Source organism: Pan troglodytes, chromosome 19 (genome assembly GCF_028858775.2).
Source record: "Pan troglodytes isolate AG18354 chromosome 19, NHGRI_mPanTro3-v2.0_pri, whole genome shotgun sequence".
In the NCBI taxonomy this organism is placed as follows: domain Eukaryota; kingdom Metazoa; phylum Chordata; class Mammalia; order Primates; family Hominidae; genus Pan; species Pan troglodytes.
The window spans coordinates 58575391-58595833 of NC_072417.2; the positions used below are offsets into that span (position 1 = coordinate 58575391).

Genomic DNA, 20443 nt, shown 5'->3' on the forward strand with positions numbered 1-20443 from the left:
AGCTTCAGACTCTGTAATACATAGTGAATTCTGCTAATGAACTCAAGGCTTCCCATTTGTCTCACTAAGGGATGGTGGGAACTTTCTGAGAAGTTACCATCTGTTTAATGAGTTGAGTTCAATATAATGAAAAAACAATAATCAGAGAAGACCACAACTGCTAAATACCAAGTAAGAGAAATAAAGCAAGACAATGAAAACAGGAGCTGACTGGGATAATTTAGCAAAGTTTCATGGAGAGGCTAGGACCTGAGCTTGGGCCTTAGGGTAAGGGAAATATTCTAGCAGTTTCGTGGTAAAACCGTATGACTAATGGCCAGCACAAAAGAGCACAGGCTCTCTGTGCAATGACTATCAAAGCAAGAAGGCCTGGACTTAACACTTACTGCCATGTATGGCCTACAGCCAGCATCTCTTGTCTTGGCAATAGAGTCCACAAGCTGTCCACTGATGCCGAAGTCACAGAGCTTAATATTTCCACTTCTGTCCAGAAGAATATTGGAAGGTTTGATATCTGCAAGACATAGATATCATTCAGTATACAATTAGCTTCTTCCTAAGTTACATAAGGCTTCACTTTAAGCAAAAATATTGAAAAACCTTAGACAACGTAAGTGGTCAAGTCCTTAAATTCAGATATATAAGAAGTAAAACATCTTCATTTATCACATACAATAATTATTCATGTTTTAAACATGTAGCTTTAATAACTATAATTGTGTAAATGTAACAGCAAAAGTCATTTCACAAACATTAATCTGTAAGATATAGATGGGGACTGATTTTTCTCTTAACATCTTCATATTTATAAAACACAGAAAAAACAATGGTTTTCTTCTATTGAAAATGAGAAAGGAAAACAATTTCCTGAATGCCAGTGCTTAAAAACTGAATATCAAAAAAAATTTTCACAAGAAATTTAGGCATTAAATTGTTTTCAAGAGGCTTACAAATTCATTTACTTAGTCCAGATTCATTGCATAACAGTCAAAATATAAGGAATGTCAAATCCCTTTCTCATTGACAATCAAGTCACTACCAGTATGTGCCAACTAATTCTCTATCCATAGCTCAGTCCTTTTATCCATGTCCTTGTCACTATCCTGGCTCAATGAATAAAAAATAAGGTTTTAAAATATAGGATGCAGAAAACATCTAAATGTAACTCAGAAGGTGATCCACAAAAAAATTCAGTAAAGATCTCTTACCATGACCGAAACAGCTGCGGGCCTATCAAACATCCATTCCTAACCATCCATGCTTGCTTTTTTTTTTTTTTTTTTTTGAGACAAGAGTCTCACTCTTTTTTACCCAGGCTGGAATGCAGTGGCGCAATCCCCACTCACTGCAACCTCCGCCTCCCAAGTTCAATCGATTCTTCTGCTTCAGCCTCCCAAGTAGCTGGGATTACAGGCATGCGCCACCACACCTGGCTAATTTTTGTATTTTTAGTAGAGATGGGGTTTCACCATGTTGGCTAGGCTGGTCTCGAACTTCTGACCTCAAGTGATCCAGCTGCCTTGGTCTCCAAAGTGCTGGGATTACAGGTGTCAGCCACCACACCCAGCCCCATCCATACTTCCTAACAGAACCTGTGTTTTATTGAAGTATCTCTTCTCATCAACATCCACACCTCGAAAACCTGGCTGTTGGCTGGTATAAGTTTTATAAGGGTAGTCTCATGCTTCTTGATAGTAGCTGGTTTAAGGGCATGAGGCACTTCTGGTGAATGAGCCAAGAAAAGGTATTAGAGACGTGGGAAAAGTTTCCATACTCCCTACAGAGCTGCACAGCACGAGAGCACCTCTTCTTCACCAGGCAGCCATATATAGACATGATAGCGGGAACTGCTCTAGTTGTTACTACCCTGAGGACAGAGTTAACACATGAAGGAGGACAGAAGGAAGAGGAGCAACTTGACCCCTAGTCATATTGTGCTTTGAGCCACCCCATCTTTGGACTAATTATGACAGATAATGAATTTCCCTGAAGTTTAAAGAGAGTTATCAGGATTTTCTATTACTTGTAATCAAAAGCACTGACTCCAACAAAAAAGCTAACTGATCCTAACTGATAAAAGACGGCTATAAACTCATCACTTTATTTAGTAAGAGAACAATAAAAGTTACTTCTGAAGTTTTTTTATTTTATTCAACTACTCCCCAGGCAGTACCTTGGTGCTTTACTGTGATCAGTAAATATCCCTAAGGTAACTATCAAATGCCTCAAAGGTGCTACTCTCATAATTATAGAACACAGCTAACAAAGAAGGGGAAAAAAAAAAAATCAAGACAAGAACAAGAAGAAATACAAGAGAAACAAAGAATTTTGTTTAGGGACCTAACTCTACATAATTTTAGGCCAAAAGAAAAAATGATATTATTTCTAACAAGCATTAAGCCAAACAAAATTAAATAAAATTTACTGATGTTCAAGGTTCACTAATTTCAGTGGCCTAGTGTCAACCACAAACAAAAGAACTTAAATAAATGGCCCAATTACTAATTTCTTTAACCACTAGAAATTGTCTCCCAGAATTAGAAATTTTTCACTTCTCTTCATTTTGACCCTTTACTTTCCTTCCTATTTACTGTCAGGCTAAATCACACACTGCCACTTACTGTCTTAGGTTTTTCCGTTACAAATTTGCTGAGGGGTAGTGATTCGGTGTGTTTCCTCAAAGCCAGCACCTCATTACCCTGAGTCTAGCACAGTAATAAGTAAAGCAAGCACTTCATCTATTTGCTGGATTAAATTCAGGATTCCCACAGGGTTACTACTTTTCTAGGTCTGGCCTTCAACTACATCAAATGCTTCATTTGAATATGTACCTAATAAAGGCAAGATCACTGTTTACACAAATACAACATGCTTTAGAGAAATTTCAATGTATAATACTAATTAAAAGATTTCTCTCAATTTAGAAACATCCTCTAATGTGAAGAAGAAACAACAGACAGGGATAGCATGCCTTTAAAATGCTTGAGGGTACTATCCCTCAGATTCTTCTTTGAATGTCCACAGGACCACCTCGATGCCTTATTTGTATGCAGAAAAACATTATCTATCAGGCAAATGAATAATTATTTTTCAACTAATAATAATAACAACGTGCAGCAAAATCTATTTCAGTTTCTAAGTCCAACATACTAAGATAGACTGAAATTTATTGAATCCCAAAGAAAAAAATAGCAGTAATAGAGTTTTAAAGTACATAAAGCATTTTTTGCTAAAAATACAAATATTTTAGGAAAGTTTATACAGTGACACTGTAATTTTCAATAACCGTTTCACCAATTAGGAGAAAAAACTTAATTTCTATTACAAAAAATACCAATCCATACCCACCTCTGTGAATAATTTTCAAGTTTTCTTTTAAGTGGTTTAGTGCTTTCACAGTCTAGGGAGAAAAAGGAGAGATGGGATAAACAACTTGTTTCTTTTTATTCAAACAGCACAACAGTTTATCACAAGTAATATCCCGTGTAGTCCTCTGCATACATTTTAAGCTTAATATTTCAATATTTTGTCATTTCTTGTTAACCAAAGATACTGAATAATTTTAGATCTAAAAGCTTAGTTGCCTTTATATGCTGTTCCCTGATAGCTCAAACAAAAAATCCAGTAACTTAGACTTATAATTTGTTTAATAATTCATTTAAAATTTTATCTTTTTTTCTAACTCCAACCTAAAATTTCCTTTTTTTTTTCCCCCCTTTTTATTTTGAGACTGGGTCTCGCTCCCACCACAGCCTGCCAAGTAGCTGGGACTACAGATGCATGCCTGGCTAACTTTTTACATCTTTAGTATGGACAGGGTTCTCACTATGTTGCCCAAGCTGATCTCAAATTCCTGGGCTCAAGCGATCCTTCTGCCTCGGCCTCTCAAACTGCTGGGATTACAGGCATGAACCATTGTGCCTGGCCTCTAAAATGTTCAAAAATAAAAACAGGACAACAATGATCACTGAGTTGGTTCCATTTCAACTAAGAGTAATAACTTGCAGCAAAATCGATTTCAATTTCTAAGTCTAGTAGTAAATAAAAAGTTTTCTAAACTCTCAGTTCCTCATCATCATCCACGCTCACTGGATGCTAAGCCTTCAAGGTGATTTTTGAAGAGCTAGTGTAAACTCTGTTCACCACTGTGGGAATTTATCCTGTTGCCTGGTCACTGATCATGATCAGAAAATTACACATTTCTTCAGGAAGGGAAGGAAGAGAGACACAACCTCAAACTAAAAGAGAACTAAACAACAGGCCAACTATTTGCTGTAAGGTGACGTCTTTGCTGACGTCAAGCTGCTAGGTACAAGAAATGTAGAACACATAAATTTGTTGTGAATAGCTATGCTTGTTTGCTGGTTTATTAATTAGCAAGAAGAGACTAAACACAAAGTATTTTACATGTGTGCTTAATATATATAAAGTGATCACCAAGTCTTGACTTAGGCAAATATGGAATAAATCATTTTTTACAGTATATATTCTTTATATTGCAATATATGATAAAATAATTTTTCTGTTTTCTAATTTCATGGTCACCCTGTTATACAGCGGTTAAGAGCAGGGTTCTGGGATCAGGCTGCCTGGATTTAGATTATTTACCACTTACACACTTCAAAGCACATTAATTATTTAATCTATGCTTCAGATTTATCATTCATAAAAATGAGGTAACACTATTTACCACAGAGAGTTACTATGAAGATTTAATGTCACAAATAGTTTGATGCAAATAAGCATTTAATAACCATTAGCTATTATCATTTTTCTATTATAATTATTATGAATGGTAAGTTTCAAGACAACACGGGTTTAATATATTAGAGAGAGATGGCTAAACTAATCATTGTAAAATTTCATATACCCCACTAAATAATAAGTTTCTAGTCTAAGTTAGCTTCTTTTTATACAATTATTTTTATAAAATTTAAAAATAAAATTATTTCATAAAATCTTTTTATGAAATTATTTGAAAGAGTATATATCTTGGTGAACTACATTGGAGGGGGAGTATGCAGGTAAGGAAGAGCTAGGAAATTACATGCAACCAAAGTATCTATTTTACAATTTCCTGTATGATTTAGTTTATATATCAACTAACCTAGAACATGCCATTAGCTCAGATTCTCAGGAGTTTCTAAGAATCTTATGAATTTTGCTCTATAAAAAGTAAATTATCTTTTTCCTTTAGGAAAAAAAATTTACAAAAGATTCAGAGCAAGAAACAAAGTGATCAATTCACTTTCAAAACTATAAACACATATGTAAAAAAGTACCTATTTTCTTTTTTGGTACTCTGGTAAAAGTGAGTTAACCAAATTTAGTAGTAACACTGGCCCCTGAAACTGCTAGTCAAAATTTTAAATAGTTTAGACTGAATAACCAAAATCTTAAATCACAGTAAACATACTTTGTCCAAGGGCTTCAATTATGGGGCTTCAAGGAGACTGCTGTGATTCTGATTAATTTCGGGATAACTGTGGTAATATAACCTATTTAAAAATAGTTAAAGCAACAGGAAAAAATGAACAGAAAATTGCTTTTCCTAGCTTTATTTACAGAACAGTCTGTTATGACTCATTGAGATTCAAAGGGAAAGAACATTGGCAGTATTTATCGAGACCATTATGACCTATTGTGTTAACTACCCCATAGAAGTGACTTTGTCTCTGGTTATTAACTATGAATTATTTTCAGGAAGGTACTGTGAGTGACACTCAAATATGTGCATTCAAAACTCCAGCAGCATCTCTATATAACTATATACACAATGAATAATTTAAAGACCAGGTACTTACTGCTAAAGTGATTTTGCCTAAAATTTCTTCTGGAATAACATCATCTAATACACTATATACATATTTGTAAAACTTATCAAACGAGGTAGACATGAGTTCCATACAGATCCAACAGTCACCCTATAAAATAACAAATATCTGTTATTCTTAATACATCTTAAATATCACCTTGCCTTTACTTAAAATGGAAATACAATAGAAAGGTGCAATCTTATTCTTGCTTATTTCAAATGTCAAACTAGTAATAATTTTTGTTTTCTTGTTAAAGCCTTCAACAGAATATTCTACTCAGGTTTAAACATAAACAATGTAGTTAAAGCCAATTTTCCCCACTCTTTAATTGTATGGACAGGGACAGGCTTACACAGAAAACTTCTGTACTTTCATTAAAATTTCAAATTTTGCCAAAATAGGAAATGTGTAGAAAACGATTCTAACAATGAAAATAGATGACAGTAATCTTAAGAGACTACATAAACTTCTTAAATTAGCCAAAAAAAAAAAAAAAGGAAAAAGACAAAAATACATAAAGTAAATCCCATGCCTCAAGACCCCGTACAAATGCCACCTTCTCAGTGAGGCCTACTTTAACTGATGCAAAGCGCAAGTCATCCCATCAGGCACTCCCTTATCCTGCTCTGTTCTGTAAAGCCTTCATCATCCTCTAATATAAAGTGTAATTTACTTATTTATTATGTTTGTCTCATATATTCCCTACTAGAATGTAACCTCTGCCAGAACAAAGACTCAATAAATACTTGTTAAATGACTGGATGCTGGCTATAATTAAACTGAATCATTCAAACATTTCTTGCATTATAGATTGTTTTAAACCAATATGAAAGCAATTTGACAATAAAACAGAAATAAATGTGTTGATACCATTTTATAGAATCATCCTATGACTGGGAATGTAACTTAAATGTTCCATAAATTACAAAAAGAAAAAACAAAACAAAACTAGAAACCGATGAACTATCTCACAAAAGGGAATACAACAACATTAAAGAGATTATCTAAAATCAATTTTTTTGAAAATGAATACAGTTCATGAGAGAGATGCATGAGTCATGAAAAAATAAAAAATAAAAGTAGATACCATGATTATAACTGTAAAAGTACAGGATACACAGATGAACAAGAACTACAAAGTACCTTACAAAAATGAAAATACTATCAAAATGATTTTTAAAAAATTATGCAGTTCTGTATGTTGTTACTTATTTATAAATACAGCTGTATCATCAAAGATTTTCTACCCATTAATCTCCTATCCTTTGATTATATAATAATTATATAATCAATCCTATCCTTGGATTATATAGGAGATTAATGCCTGTTAAAAGTAAAATTACTTGCCCAGAACAATACACTACCCATGAATAGAATCCACTGTCCCTAATGTGTTTCTTCTATCAACGTTTGCAATGCACTCTTACAAAAGGACCACTTTCTAGAACATTCCCACAGATACATGGCTATACATAATGTTTTTGTAAAGCATATTTGACGTAGTAAATTTTACTTATTATTTCTGCATTTAAATCTTTCTTCTCTCTGTAAATCTCTTTTTCTTTAGAGTGATCTATGAGAATGGCTATCATGAAAGATCGAGTAACACCCTCCACCCAAAACAGACACAGCTTTATTTTAGAGACACTATCTAAATAGGTTTACTAAAAAATCTTATTAGAGACATACAGCACATTTACTTCATCCACTTATAAAAACAGTAGAAAGAAACAACCTCAATAATATAGCAAAGTGGAAAAAAAAAATGACATTAGGAGTTTGAAAAGCCTGACATTATCCAAGCTCTCCTACTTTCTACTTATATAAGCTTGGGCCTCCTCGCATCCTCAGCTATGAAATGAGACTGCCCCACCATCCTCAGTGGACTGTGATAAAGGGCAAATGAGTTAACATATGCAAAGCACAAACTAAAGTGCCTGGCAGGTGCTAAAAACTATAGTTACCAAATGGAAGGGAGAAGGAAGGGAAATGTGGGCAAACAAAAGAGAAAGATGGACATGGGAGTGGGAGAATAAAGGTAACAAGTAAACCGAGAACTGAAGATGAGAAGGGGGGACAGAAAAGAGCAATGAGATAGAGAGGTCTTTGTAATTTTTAAGGAACATAACCTAATGTAACCTTCTTATCTCTCTGACAGTTCCTTTTGGTCATACAAACAACACAATGGCAATGAGCTGCATTTAAAAAATGAAATGCTCTGAGCTGCCTGAAAAAGGTAGCGACAGCAGCATGACTGTCATGCTCAAGCAGAAAACAGGATGACCACAGGTCTGAAATGCAGAAGTGAATAAATGTGGGTTTATTGGGGGAAAAAAAGCTGGAGAATGATGAACAACTCAACTACTAAGGTAACATAAGGAAGGGTTCCTAAAGATCCGTATATAACCAATAACATATACCAATAACTAATTCGAAAATAAAAAGATATCATTCTCAATCAAAATATAAACTAAGTCACCAGGAAATGTATCTAATAAAAATAGGCAGAACCTTTATGAAAACAAATATAAAATGTTACTAAAGGACATAACAATAACCTGAACAAATGGAGTAGCAGACCATGATTACAAATGTGAAGATTCAAGATGAGAAGCACGTCAAATTCTCCCAAATTAATCTAAGAATTCAGTTAAATTCTAATCAAAATTTTCAAGGACCTGAACAAGCTGACCCTAAAGCTTATATTAAAGTAGAGCCAAGAATAACTAAGATAATTTTAAAGAAGAGATACTGACCTACTACACAAAGACTTTTTATGAAGCAATCACAAATAAAAGATAAATACACCAAAGAAACAGATGCAAAAGTTCATGCACAGACAGAAATCTGATACATGACAGAAGTTAACAAAGCAGATCATAGCAAAAGAATGCATTATTCAATGAATGCTGCTGGGACAACTGGCCATCCATATAGAAAAACATTAAATTCTGACATTAAATCATTCACAAATATATATACAAAAACTCCCAAATGGATTTTGCAAAAAGCAAAAGTTTAAAACTTTTTTTCTAAGAGTTCTCCATGACTTTTATATAGGAAAAAAAATTTTCCCAAGAACACACATAAAAACAACAAATCACAAAGGATAAGACCTGTTAAATTTAACCCCATAATAATGAATACTTGTGTATAAACAAGGACAACATACCAAAAGTTTAAAAATAAGAGACAAAAACATCTATTTGGATGTAAAGAAACAAAAGATCAGTATCCTGAATAATAAAGAGTTATGCTAAACTAATTAGGGAAAGACCAAACTCAGTAGAATTATATCAAAGGCAATTTTTTTTAAAAAAAAGCCTAAATACATGTAAAAAATTCTGTATCTCACCAATCAAGGAAATGCAATTTTAAAAGTGAGATACCATTTCAAACTGCCAAAAATTAAACGTTTATTATCAAATGTTAGTACACACCAGGTAAAAGGAGATCTGTGACAGTAAATGCTGATGGCATACTAAATAACCATTCCCCCTTTCCTCTGTACAATGTATGTGGCTAAAATCTACATTTCCCAGTCTTTAAAAGTAAAGAAAGGCAGCCAAAGAGGTATCAACACAAAACCACTGGTTTGTGACTCCAGGAAAATCCTTTTAGTTCTTCCCTTTTCTTTTCCTTCGAGTGGACATGATAGCTGAACTCTAGGAGCCAATGTGGATCATGAGGTAACCTTAACAACTGAAACTATAAAGTAAGCAAGCTACTAACAGTCAGGAATGGCTGATACCAAATACAATTCTTGATATAGAAATTTTGGTGGAAATTTAAGTCGGTACTCCAGCTGGAGACATTTGTATCATTAAATTTAGCAACTGTATTTCCAGGGACATATGCTAAATAATCTGTAACCTAAGTTGTCAAAGAGACATGCAAAACAATTCTTCATTTTTGTGCTGTTTATAATTATAAAAAAAGAGAAGCAATCTACATTATGATTATTTCTAAAAAAATAAAATAAAAAGGTGTATTTAATCATTAGAATACTACAGTTAAAATAAATTAACTAAATCTGTATATTACGAATCTATATTTACATAAATCTTGAAAACTATGTTGAATAAAACTATGTTGAATAAAATGTACAATAGAGAACGCATATAGGATTCCATTTACTTAAATGTGAAAATACATAAAGCGATATTATGTAAAATGTAGGGGAAAATGCACATATGGATGACCTAAACAAACAAGTTAAAGGAAACACTCAGGGTAGTGATGAGATCTGGAAAGGGAAATGTGATGAGGGCTTTAATTCTATTTATAATATTTGAAGACATATAAAGAGTAAATATGCCAATATAGGATTTGGGTAGCTGTTTCTCCTCTGTAATTTAGTCTATGTTTAAAAAATTTCACAGTTTAAAAGGAACACGGACCACCTTAAGAAACAAACAAAAAAAAGCAAATTAAGCAAAAATAAGTAAAAGGAAGAAACCACAATCAGAACGAACACCGCTCCCCGTCAAAAAAAATAATAATAGAAAAGCAATACAGAAAATCATGTAACGGAGGCCAGACGCCATGGCTCACACCTGTAATTCCAATGCTTTAGGGGGCCGAGGTGGGAGGATGGCTTGAGGCCAGGAGTTTGAGGCTAGCCTGGTCAACAAAGTGAGACTCCACCTCCAAAAAAAAAAAAAAAAAAAATTCAATTAGCAGGGTGGTGGTAGTGCATGCCTGTAGTCCCAGCTACTCAGGAGACTGATGTGGGAAGATCCCTTGAGCCTAGGAGTTCAAGGTTGGGTTGAGCTAGGATGATGCCACTGCACTCCAGCCTGGGCCACAGAGCAAGACCCTGACTTTTTTTTTTTTTTTTAAGATAAGAAAAGAAAAGAAAATCATTTAACTGAGAGCTAGCTGGTTCATCGAGATCGTCAATAACATTGATAAACCTCTAGCTGGACTAATTGGGAAGAAAAAAAGAAGACATAAATTACCAGTATCAGAAACAAGTGGGAGGGAGGGGGAGACAGGGAAGACAGAAGTAACACACTACAGACTCTACCAATATTAAAATAATAAAAAAGAAATATTATGAATAATTTTATTCCAATAAATTTGATAATTTAGATGAAAGGGATAAATTTCTTCAAAGAAACAAATACCAAAGATCACTCGACAAGAAATACGTAACTTGAATAGAACTATATCTTTGAAAGAAGCTGGATATTCAGTCAAAAATATTCTCACAAAGAAATTGCCAAGTTCAAGTGGCTTCATTGGTAAATTCCATCAAATACTTACAGAAAAAATAATACCAATTCTATATAAATTCTTCCAGAAAATTCAGGAAGAGGAAATACTTCCCAACTCATCCTATGAGGCTAGCATTACAATGATGCAAGTCAGACAAAAATAAGAAAAGAAAACTATACATCAATGTCTCTCATAGATACAAAAATTTTAAATGAATTTTAGCAAATTAGCTAAATTTTAGTAATTTAACAAATTGAATCCAATGATAGATAAAAAAGATAAAACATCCTAACCAACTGGATTTCTCCCAGAAATAAAAGCTATGTTTAATATCTGAAATCAATTCATATAACTCACCATTATTAAAACAACAAACAAACCATACATCTCAAAAACATCTCAAGGATCTGGAAAAAGAATTTGACAAAAATCTAACATCCATTCCTGACAAAATCTCTCAGCAAACTAGGAGTAAAAAGAAACTTCCTTAACCTGATTAAAAATATATATATATGAAAAGTCCACAGCTAATATCATATTTAATGAAGGAAACATGAATGCTTTCCCTCTAGGATCAGGAAAAAAAACAAGGATGTCTACTCTCACTGTATCTACTCAACAGCATACTGAAGGTTCCAGCCAGTGCAATAAGGCAAGACAAAAATAAATAAAGGAACTAATTGGGAAAGAAAGGAGTAACTTTCTTTATTCACAGACAAAATGATGATCTATGTAGTAAATCTGAAGGCAGGTAAAAAAAGCTACTGGAATTTGAGTTTAGCAAGGTTGCTGCACACAAGATCAATATAAAAAAATCAAATGATATTTGTGCATTTAGTCACATGAGAAAATTAACTTTAAAAATACGTATTAGCATTAAAAATATTATACACTTAAGGGCAACTCTAGCAAAAGCATGAAAGACTTATACAGCGAAAACTATAAAATATTGCTGAGAAAAATTAAAGAAGATGTAAAATAATAAAGTGAGATGCCACAGTAAAGGGTCAACAGACTTAATACTGTTAAGATATCAATGCTCCCCCAGTAGACCTACAAATTTAGCAAAATCCCAATAAAAATTTCAGCAGGTTGTTTTTTTGTTGTTGGTTTTTTTCGGGTCTTTTGGTAGAAATCGACAAGTGGATTCTAAAATCCACATGAAAATAGAAAGGATATGAAAGAGCCGAAACAACTTTTAAAAGAACAAAGTTTAAGAACCAACACTCTCAAATCTGAAGACTTTCTATAAAGCTGGAGTAGTCCAAGACCATGTGAGATCAGTGCAAAGACAGAAAAACAACAGATCAATGGAACAGAGCAGATACTCCAGAAATAGACACACATCTGTATGGACAACTGATATCTGATAAAGGTGCAAAGGATATCCACATGCAAAAAAAAATCATCAATATATAACTCTCGATATATATAAAAACTAACTCCAAATGGATAAGTATAAATGTGATACCTAAAACTATAAAACTGCTAGGAGAATACATAAGAGATAATCTTAAGTGAGCTTGAGTTAGACAAGAGCTCTTATACACAACATCAAAAGCACAATACACAAATTTAAAAATTGGCCTATATCAACATTAAAAACTTTTGCTCTCCAAAAACACTGTTAAGAATAGATATATATAAAGATAAGCGCAGACAGGAGACAGTATCTGCAAATCATAGGTCTGATAATAAACTTGTATTCAAAACACATTTTTAAAAACCTCCCAAAACTGAATAACAAAAAAACCCAATTTAAATAAAAATGTACAACAGATTTTAACAGGAACTTCATCAAAGATATACGGTTGGTAAATAAGCACATGAAAAGACATTCAACACTGTTAGTCATTAGAAACATGCAAATTAAAAATACAGAGATTCCACCACACATTTACTAGAACGGCTAAAGATTAACACAACACATCACACTAAGTGCCGGAATAGACATGGAAGAAGCTGAACTCTCAAAAACTACTGGTGAAAGTATAAAATGGTACAAATACCTTAGAAAAAAGTTTGTCCATTTTTTAAAAAGTTAAACATACACCTACAATATGATCCAGCCATTCCACCCCCATGTAATTACCCCAGGAAAAAAAAAGCTTATGTACAAACAATTGTACATAAATGCTCAAAGCAACTTTATTAGTAACAGACAAAAACTGAAAACAATCCAAATGGCCATCAACAGGTAAATGAGTAACAAACTGATAGATCTACATAATGGAACATGACAGATAGTACTCGGCAATAAAAAGAAATAAACGACTGATAAATGCAAGATAATTATACTGAATGAAAGACGACAAACTGAAAAAGAGAAGTACATACTGTAAGATTCCGTTTACATAAAATCTAGAAAAATACAAATTAATCTATAATGGCATAAAGCAGGTCAGTGGTTATCTGAGGATGGGGACAGCAGAGAGGTGGCAGGTATTACCTACGTGGTGTGAGGAAACTCGTGAGTGATGGGCATATTCATTACCTTGATTTTGGTGATAATTCTACAGGTGTATACATTTGTTCAAACATATCAAACTGTACACTTTACATATGGGAAGTTTATCAGATGTCAATTTTACCTCCATAAGCTGCATTTAAAACTTGCAAGGAGAAAGAAGAGGGAAAGGAGAAGAGGGGTGGAAGTAAGGATAAAAAAGGGGGAGGTAACTTGCTTCAGCCAGCATCACTGCCTTCTATAATCTGATGAACTTCTACATTCACAAGTTACTCAGAACAGTGCTTTCTGCACTAGAATTTATTGCCCAACCTCAAAAGATGTTTAAAATAAGAGTTTACCTGCTATGAAATTCTCAAATTTTATGTATTAGAAAAATTTTTAACTGATACTAGGTTTCAGCACTGTTAAGATAAATGGTAGGTCTTTTTTGTAAAATATAGGCTAAAAGTTACTTCCATTATTCAATTATTATCAAGCTCTTTTTTCCACCTACCTACAAAGCCTGAAAATGACTTTTAGGAACCTGTGCAACTGAGTGACCTAATAACTTATCTAAACCAAATCCAAGCTGTACTTTGGACTTTTCTTTTTGAGGTTGGTTCCATCCTAGAAAGAAGTATGCATGGTTGAAGATAGTGGCAACATAGAAGTTACCAACTTCAGTATTAAGTATTATTCACTGCTTTGAATAAGTGACGGAACTTTCAGAAGCTCAATATTACCCAACAGCAAGATTAATCTCTAATTAGTGGAACTACCATTTGATCCAGCAATCCTACTACTGGGTATCTACCCAAAGAAAAATAAATCATTATATCAAAAAGATATCTGCACTGGTATGCTTATGGCAGCACTATGTATAATAGCAAAGTCATGGAATCAACCTAAATGTCCACATTTTTAAAAATGTGACATATATACACAATAGAACAGTGACAGCCATTAAAAAAAGAATGAAATCATGTTTTTTTTTTTTTTTTTGTAGCAACACGGATACACTGGAGGCCATTATCTTTAGTGAAACAAACCAGAAACAGAAAGACAAATACTGCATGTTCTCGCTTATAAGGGGGAGCTAAATCATGTGCACACATGGACAGAATACGGAACTGGAGACCTTGGAGACACAGACGGGAGGGAGGAGTTGAACGGGGTGGATGATGAAAAATTACGTGATGGGTACAATTTACATTGTTTGGGTGATGGATACACTAAAAACACAAACTGTACCACTATTCAATATATTCATATAAAAAAACTGCACTTGTACCCCTTAAATTTAAATAACATTTAAATTTAAATAAATAAATAGTTGCTGCAAGAATGAGAAAAGGAACATCTCATAAGCTCCTTGATGGACGGCTGACTGAACCAAACCAAGAGCTGAGTCTAGTGGTTGTATAAATTAGGTGAAATGAAATCCCTGGAGGGTGTCTCACAGTAACAGGAATTGAAAGCACTGTCTCTCTCACAGTGATAGTAAGGTAAGCTAAAAAGTCCTGACTACATACATTCATTTCTACTATTTCCTTTCATGAACTCAGATTTTGTGTCTATTATTGGAACTGAAGGTCATGTCACCAAAAAAGATGCATGTAAGTCATCAACTGCAAAACAAAAATGTTTCTTTAAAGTCTTATTCAATCTGTTTATTACTTACATATATATGAAAATATATACATATATACATACACACATACTTTTTTTTTTTTTTTGAGATGGAGTCTCGCTCTGTTGCCCAGGCTGGACTGCAGTGGCATGATCTTGGCTCACTGCAACCTCCGCCTCCTGGGTTCAAGCGATTCTTCTGCCTCAGCCTCCCAAGTAGCCGGGACTACAGGCATGTGCCACCACGCCTGGCTAATTTTTGTATTTTTAATAAAGATGCAGTGTCACCATATTGGCCAGGCTGGTCTCGGGCTCCTGACCTCATGATCCGCCCACCTCGGCCTCCTGAAGTGCTGGGATTACAGGCTTGAGCCACCGTGCCCGGCCATTTTAATATTTTTAACCTTTGTAACTTCGGGAAATACACTTTTACTATTCACTCTTTAAAGGTGACTAATAAAAGTAACACTTTTATTGTAAAACTACGCTTTTATTGTAAAACTATTGAAAAACTATATTTTTATTGTAAAACATACTATTGTAAAAGTTGTTACTTTCTGCTTTTCTAAAACTTTTATTATTCAGAAAGTACCTATTACAGACTGCATTCTGATTTGGGAGGAAAGTTCATGTTTCATCTACTTAGGTATTTTGTGTCTTTGTACAGCTTAACTGTGTAGTTCCTAAGCCTTCACCTTATCACACATCTTATCCTATCAAAAATCTTATTTAAAAAGCATATATATATCTTCATATCTGGACCACTTCTAATAAAATAGAAGGAACAGCAAGATTTCTGTCTCTGGAATCCCATCTCTGCCACTTGTTGGCTGTGTAACTTTTGTCAAACACACTAAATTTCATTTTCCTATCTGGAAAAAGGGGATAGATAATACCACCAAATCCCGAAGATTATTGGGAAGAAAACATATGTGAAAACGACAAAGCATTCAACAGACGTTAGTGTTTACAGCTGCATATGTCAACTCCCTTCAACCTTTCTGAGACATAAAACCAAATGTGACTCAGCTATCCATAATAACAAAACCATGGGAATATTGTTCAGACACTACTCCAAGCTTCCGTGCTTTGTTTCCACATCTTTGTCAATCATGAATATGACTTACTCTGCTTTCTTTTCATACAATCAGATTCCCACACTATCTAGCCCAAGGCTAGGTATGTAAATGGTACTTGAATGATTAAATAAATGAACAAATGAAATAAATTGGTATATTCCAGCACTATGGAGGTGATTTAGGGTTCAGGTAGAGCTGGGGAAAGTCTATAATGAAAACGAATACAGCACTGAAAAAGCTGACCACAGAATCTAGTTAGGAGAGAAAATCTAGTTCAGTCCCTAATTAACTATTGTTCTGCATATGGTGTGATGATTTAATGAACGTGAAGAAAAGTTCATAGTTGGGAATAAAGGGAGGACGATATGGTAAGATTCTTGTGCAACATGAAGAAAGTTCCAAACATTTAGAATAACATTACATAATATTTAGGTCCAAGATATAGTCATGCACATGAATACATGACTGTATACTGATGTAATGGAATGCTGATGTGAAATGATGGAAGAAAATTAATAAATTCAGTATATCTGGTCATAAAAATGAATATTATTATTAAAAAGTAAAGACAGGAATAGAAAAAAACTACATGAGTTGAGAATTAACAATTAGTGATTCAACAAAGAAATGGGCTCTGTCATGAAGTAGAATGTGTTGTTACTAGTTACCCAGTAAGAGCCCAGAAAAACAAACAAAAATTTCAGAATTAGGTTTAGAATTAACTAACCTCTAACACTGTTTCCAATTACAAGATTGCATATACTTCTATTCAGTGCTACATTCAGCCCTGTTTCAAAAATATATATTAATTTTAAAGCCAATAACAACAAAAACCCCAAGGATACACTCTATAATCCCATCCCAAAAAGAAGAGAGCAGGAGGGTTTTCCTTACCAGTTTATAACAACTCAGCTATTCATCCTAACATTTGCAAAATGAGAAAGGTATTTTTTTTAGAGAGTATTTGAAATGCTTAGCAGTTCAGTTCAAGTCCTACTCAACTAAGTATCACAATTTTTGATGGCGGTCTAGGATACCGTAATGTATTAATTCATTTACAGCTCCAGCTCTACCCCTAGCCCAAACTCACTTCCACATTTTAGGCAGCTGGATGACTGGAAATGAGTAAGTGGATTGAGAGCTGGAGGCAGAAATGATAACCCAAGTTGGGACACAAAATAACCAGAGGCCAAAAGAAGAAACATGATTATGAGACCAAGAAATTAGAGCTTTAGTTTCTACACAAAAATCTGGATAAGAGAATTAGAAAAAAAAAATTTATATTGTAATTGTTAATTTCCATGTCTGATGGGTATACTTCAGGATTATGGGCAGGGACACATAAGTGTTTATATTAAATGCAGACATACACTTGATGACAGATGAGTAAAAGTTAAAATATAAAGTTGGCGGGGGGGGGTTGCTCAAGGCCCAATGAAAATCTAAAACTATAGCAAAAGTGCTGATATTTAGAAGTCAGCTGATTTTTCAGGCTCTTAAAGAACAGAAAATATTTGTATGAGATTTACAAATGACAGCCACCAATACTAAAATACACACATACACACACACACACGCAAACACACGTGTGATTCACCCCTTACCCACCACCGCAAAAAGAGTCAGAAGTTAATATGTAGATTATCATGGTTAAACACTAAGATACTGAGATATTAACTTATTACTAATGTATGGCATTTAAGAATAGAATTGAATCCTGCCATCTTCATTTGTCCCAATTAGATATTCATTAGTCAGCTAAAACCCAGTTTATTCCTACCTCTCTGAAGAGTGCACCATAAAACTGAACAATGTATGGGCAATCACTACTCCGCATTACTACATCCAAATCCATAAGAAGTTGTTTTTGTTCTTTTTCATCCACTGTTGACCGAATTCTCTGGAAAAGAATGACAAAAGATGTCAAAAAAACAAAATAATTTTGTCAAAAACACCAATAATTTTTAGTCTCATGGTAGAGAAAAACCGTTACGAGACTAAAAATTACCAAGCAAACTTCACAAATACCATATATGAAAATTATCATCTTTCCTTATACTTCACAAGAATTACTTTAATCACAGAAAGTTTAACAAACAGCACTTAGAAATCCTTTAAAGGAGACAGGGCAATTTAACCATGAGCATTTACTAATAATGTTGGGAGTTATGCAACAAAGTTCTTAGGCAGTAAAAATTAACCCCCACATGCAAATATAAAGAAAATGATAATGAGTTTTAACAGTTTCATATGAATAATTATAGGTAGCTGTATACATACTTTTAATCACCGTTTCAAAATTGTATGCAATCTAGGCATTCAATGCAAGAACATCCCTCTTCACTCATTCACTCATGAGGACACCCATACCACAGTGTCCTCATTCATAAAGATGGGAAATAGTCCAGAACCGGATAAAGTGAATACTAGTATAGGAGCAGTGCACCAGGCAAGAATCCAGGTCTCCAAAATCCTAGATTGGGACTCTGTCCTTTAACTGCACTTTCTATACATTAAAAACAAAAAGTTCTACCTGACTCTCCAACCCATGAGTCAGCATGTAGGGCAGCATAAACCTGTGGAAGAAAACCTAAAAATGAGGAAACAGAGGGCTCTTTTTGTCTATTCCTAAGGTGCTAAAGCGCTCCTCCATATACTGCAGACCAGGGATATATTCCTAACCAAGCTGTACAACAATTTCTTTGCATATTTCTAAGAGACTGCCAGAAAACATTAAGTACCCCACCTCCCACCTCTTATTCAGGAACAGTATAGAACACAGAGGTGTTGGGAGGGACAATATAGGAAAGAATCATGTTCAGAAATTATAAAAAATTAATAATAAAATTATAGTTTAACATCAAAGCATGCAAACAACTTCTGTTCTCATAAAAAAGTTCACAATGTCACATCACGCCACTGTGTACAATACATAGTATGTACTTACAAGGCAAGTTAGTATCAAAAAATACACAAGGTGGCATTTTGTCTTCCAAAGACTTCGAGGTATCTGTCAAATGTTCTTGAAAGGGATGAAGGCAGTCAATTAAATTCTTGAGCCCATTTTACAGAAAAGAAGCCAGAGGCACAAAGAGATATAAAAGATGTATTTCATGTGACATGAGAATAAGCAGTTGTTTAAGGAACAGAAGTAGGTTCTCTCCGTTTCATTTTTGAGGAATTCCATATATTCCAAACAAATTTAATTTTGCTACTTAAAATTTACAGCTTGCTACCTACAGTATTTCATAAGCAAATAAAATTTATTAACTGGCATCTATGTTACAGACACAGATTTACCTACAACTTTTATATTAAATATCAACGCTCAGATAAACAAGCACTAAAGAAAGAATGAAAAATGGAAACAAAATAAGACTAGTTCTATTAACGTTAAGGAAAGTTTCCCTTCTTTCTCATTTTGATTATTTTCATAGTTTATGGATTAATAATCTTACTTTTAAATCAACTTCAGCATGTTTGCTCAGAAAGGATATTTTTAAAAGTCAAAATAGCCCAGAGATGTGATCTGTATTTGTTCAAAGCATGATGTAATAATTTTTGTAAATATTCTACCTTTATACCTGTTTTTTAAAAAATAACTCTAAAAGTGTAGCTGTCAAAATGCTAATTCAGGAAGGTAATTATTTATAAAAGAATCTTAATAATCCTATATATCTAAATGTAAAACAGACGAAGAGTTGTTTAATATTAGAGACAAGTAGAGAAGAAAAATCAAATAACCCTTTGGGGGAAGATTTCTACCTAACTCTCACTATTAAAAGGTGTTAACAAATGTATTTTTTTCTATTTTTACTAGTATGAATATATTGGCAAATGGATATATACTAACACACATAAACTACTATTTTTAAAAGGTGTCCTCTTTACTAGTTTATCTTTTGTTTCACAAAACTGGTTGTGTGGTATGCTAAATACACATTTGTACAAATATTTATATTTCAACTAGGAAGCATATTACAGTCAAAACCTCAACAGTTATCATCAATAACTGACTTTTGGGAGCGAGCCCGTGTCCAAAAACCCTACCGTAGCTACAGAAAGGATATATGGACTACATGATCTAAAGGCCTAACTGAAGTTCCAACATCTTACTGATACCTAACACTGAGACAATCTCTGACAGAATTCTTACTAACCAGAATGTAGAGAGTTCCTAGCACAGCTCTATCTTTGAGATCATCAGCACTGGCAGGAAAACCTATTCATCTGTAAGTATTCTTTAATGT

At 33.8% G+C, this 20443-nt stretch overlaps 1 protein-coding gene across 6 annotated transcripts in view; it reads right to left on the reverse strand.

Moving 5' to 3' along the window:
- Positions 1-20443, reverse strand: part of MAP2K4 (mitogen-activated protein kinase kinase 4) — a 122768-nt gene that overhangs the window by 29954 nt on the left and 72371 nt on the right. For all 6 annotated transcript variants that reach the window (XR_675352.5, XM_009432733.4, XM_511831.8 and 3 more), the window contains 4 exons: positions 17974-18093; positions 5805-5924; positions 3349-3400; positions 387-514 (listed from right to left, as the gene is read on the reverse strand). Coding sequence is in view for 5 of the 6 variants with exons in the window: in XM_009432733.4 (XP_009431008.1) it covers positions 387-514; positions 3349-3400; positions 5805-5924; positions 17974-18093 (420 nt within the window). In the remaining variant the exon portion in view is untranslated. The remainder of the gene's footprint in view (positions 1-386; positions 515-3348; positions 3401-5804; positions 5925-17973; positions 18094-20443) is intronic.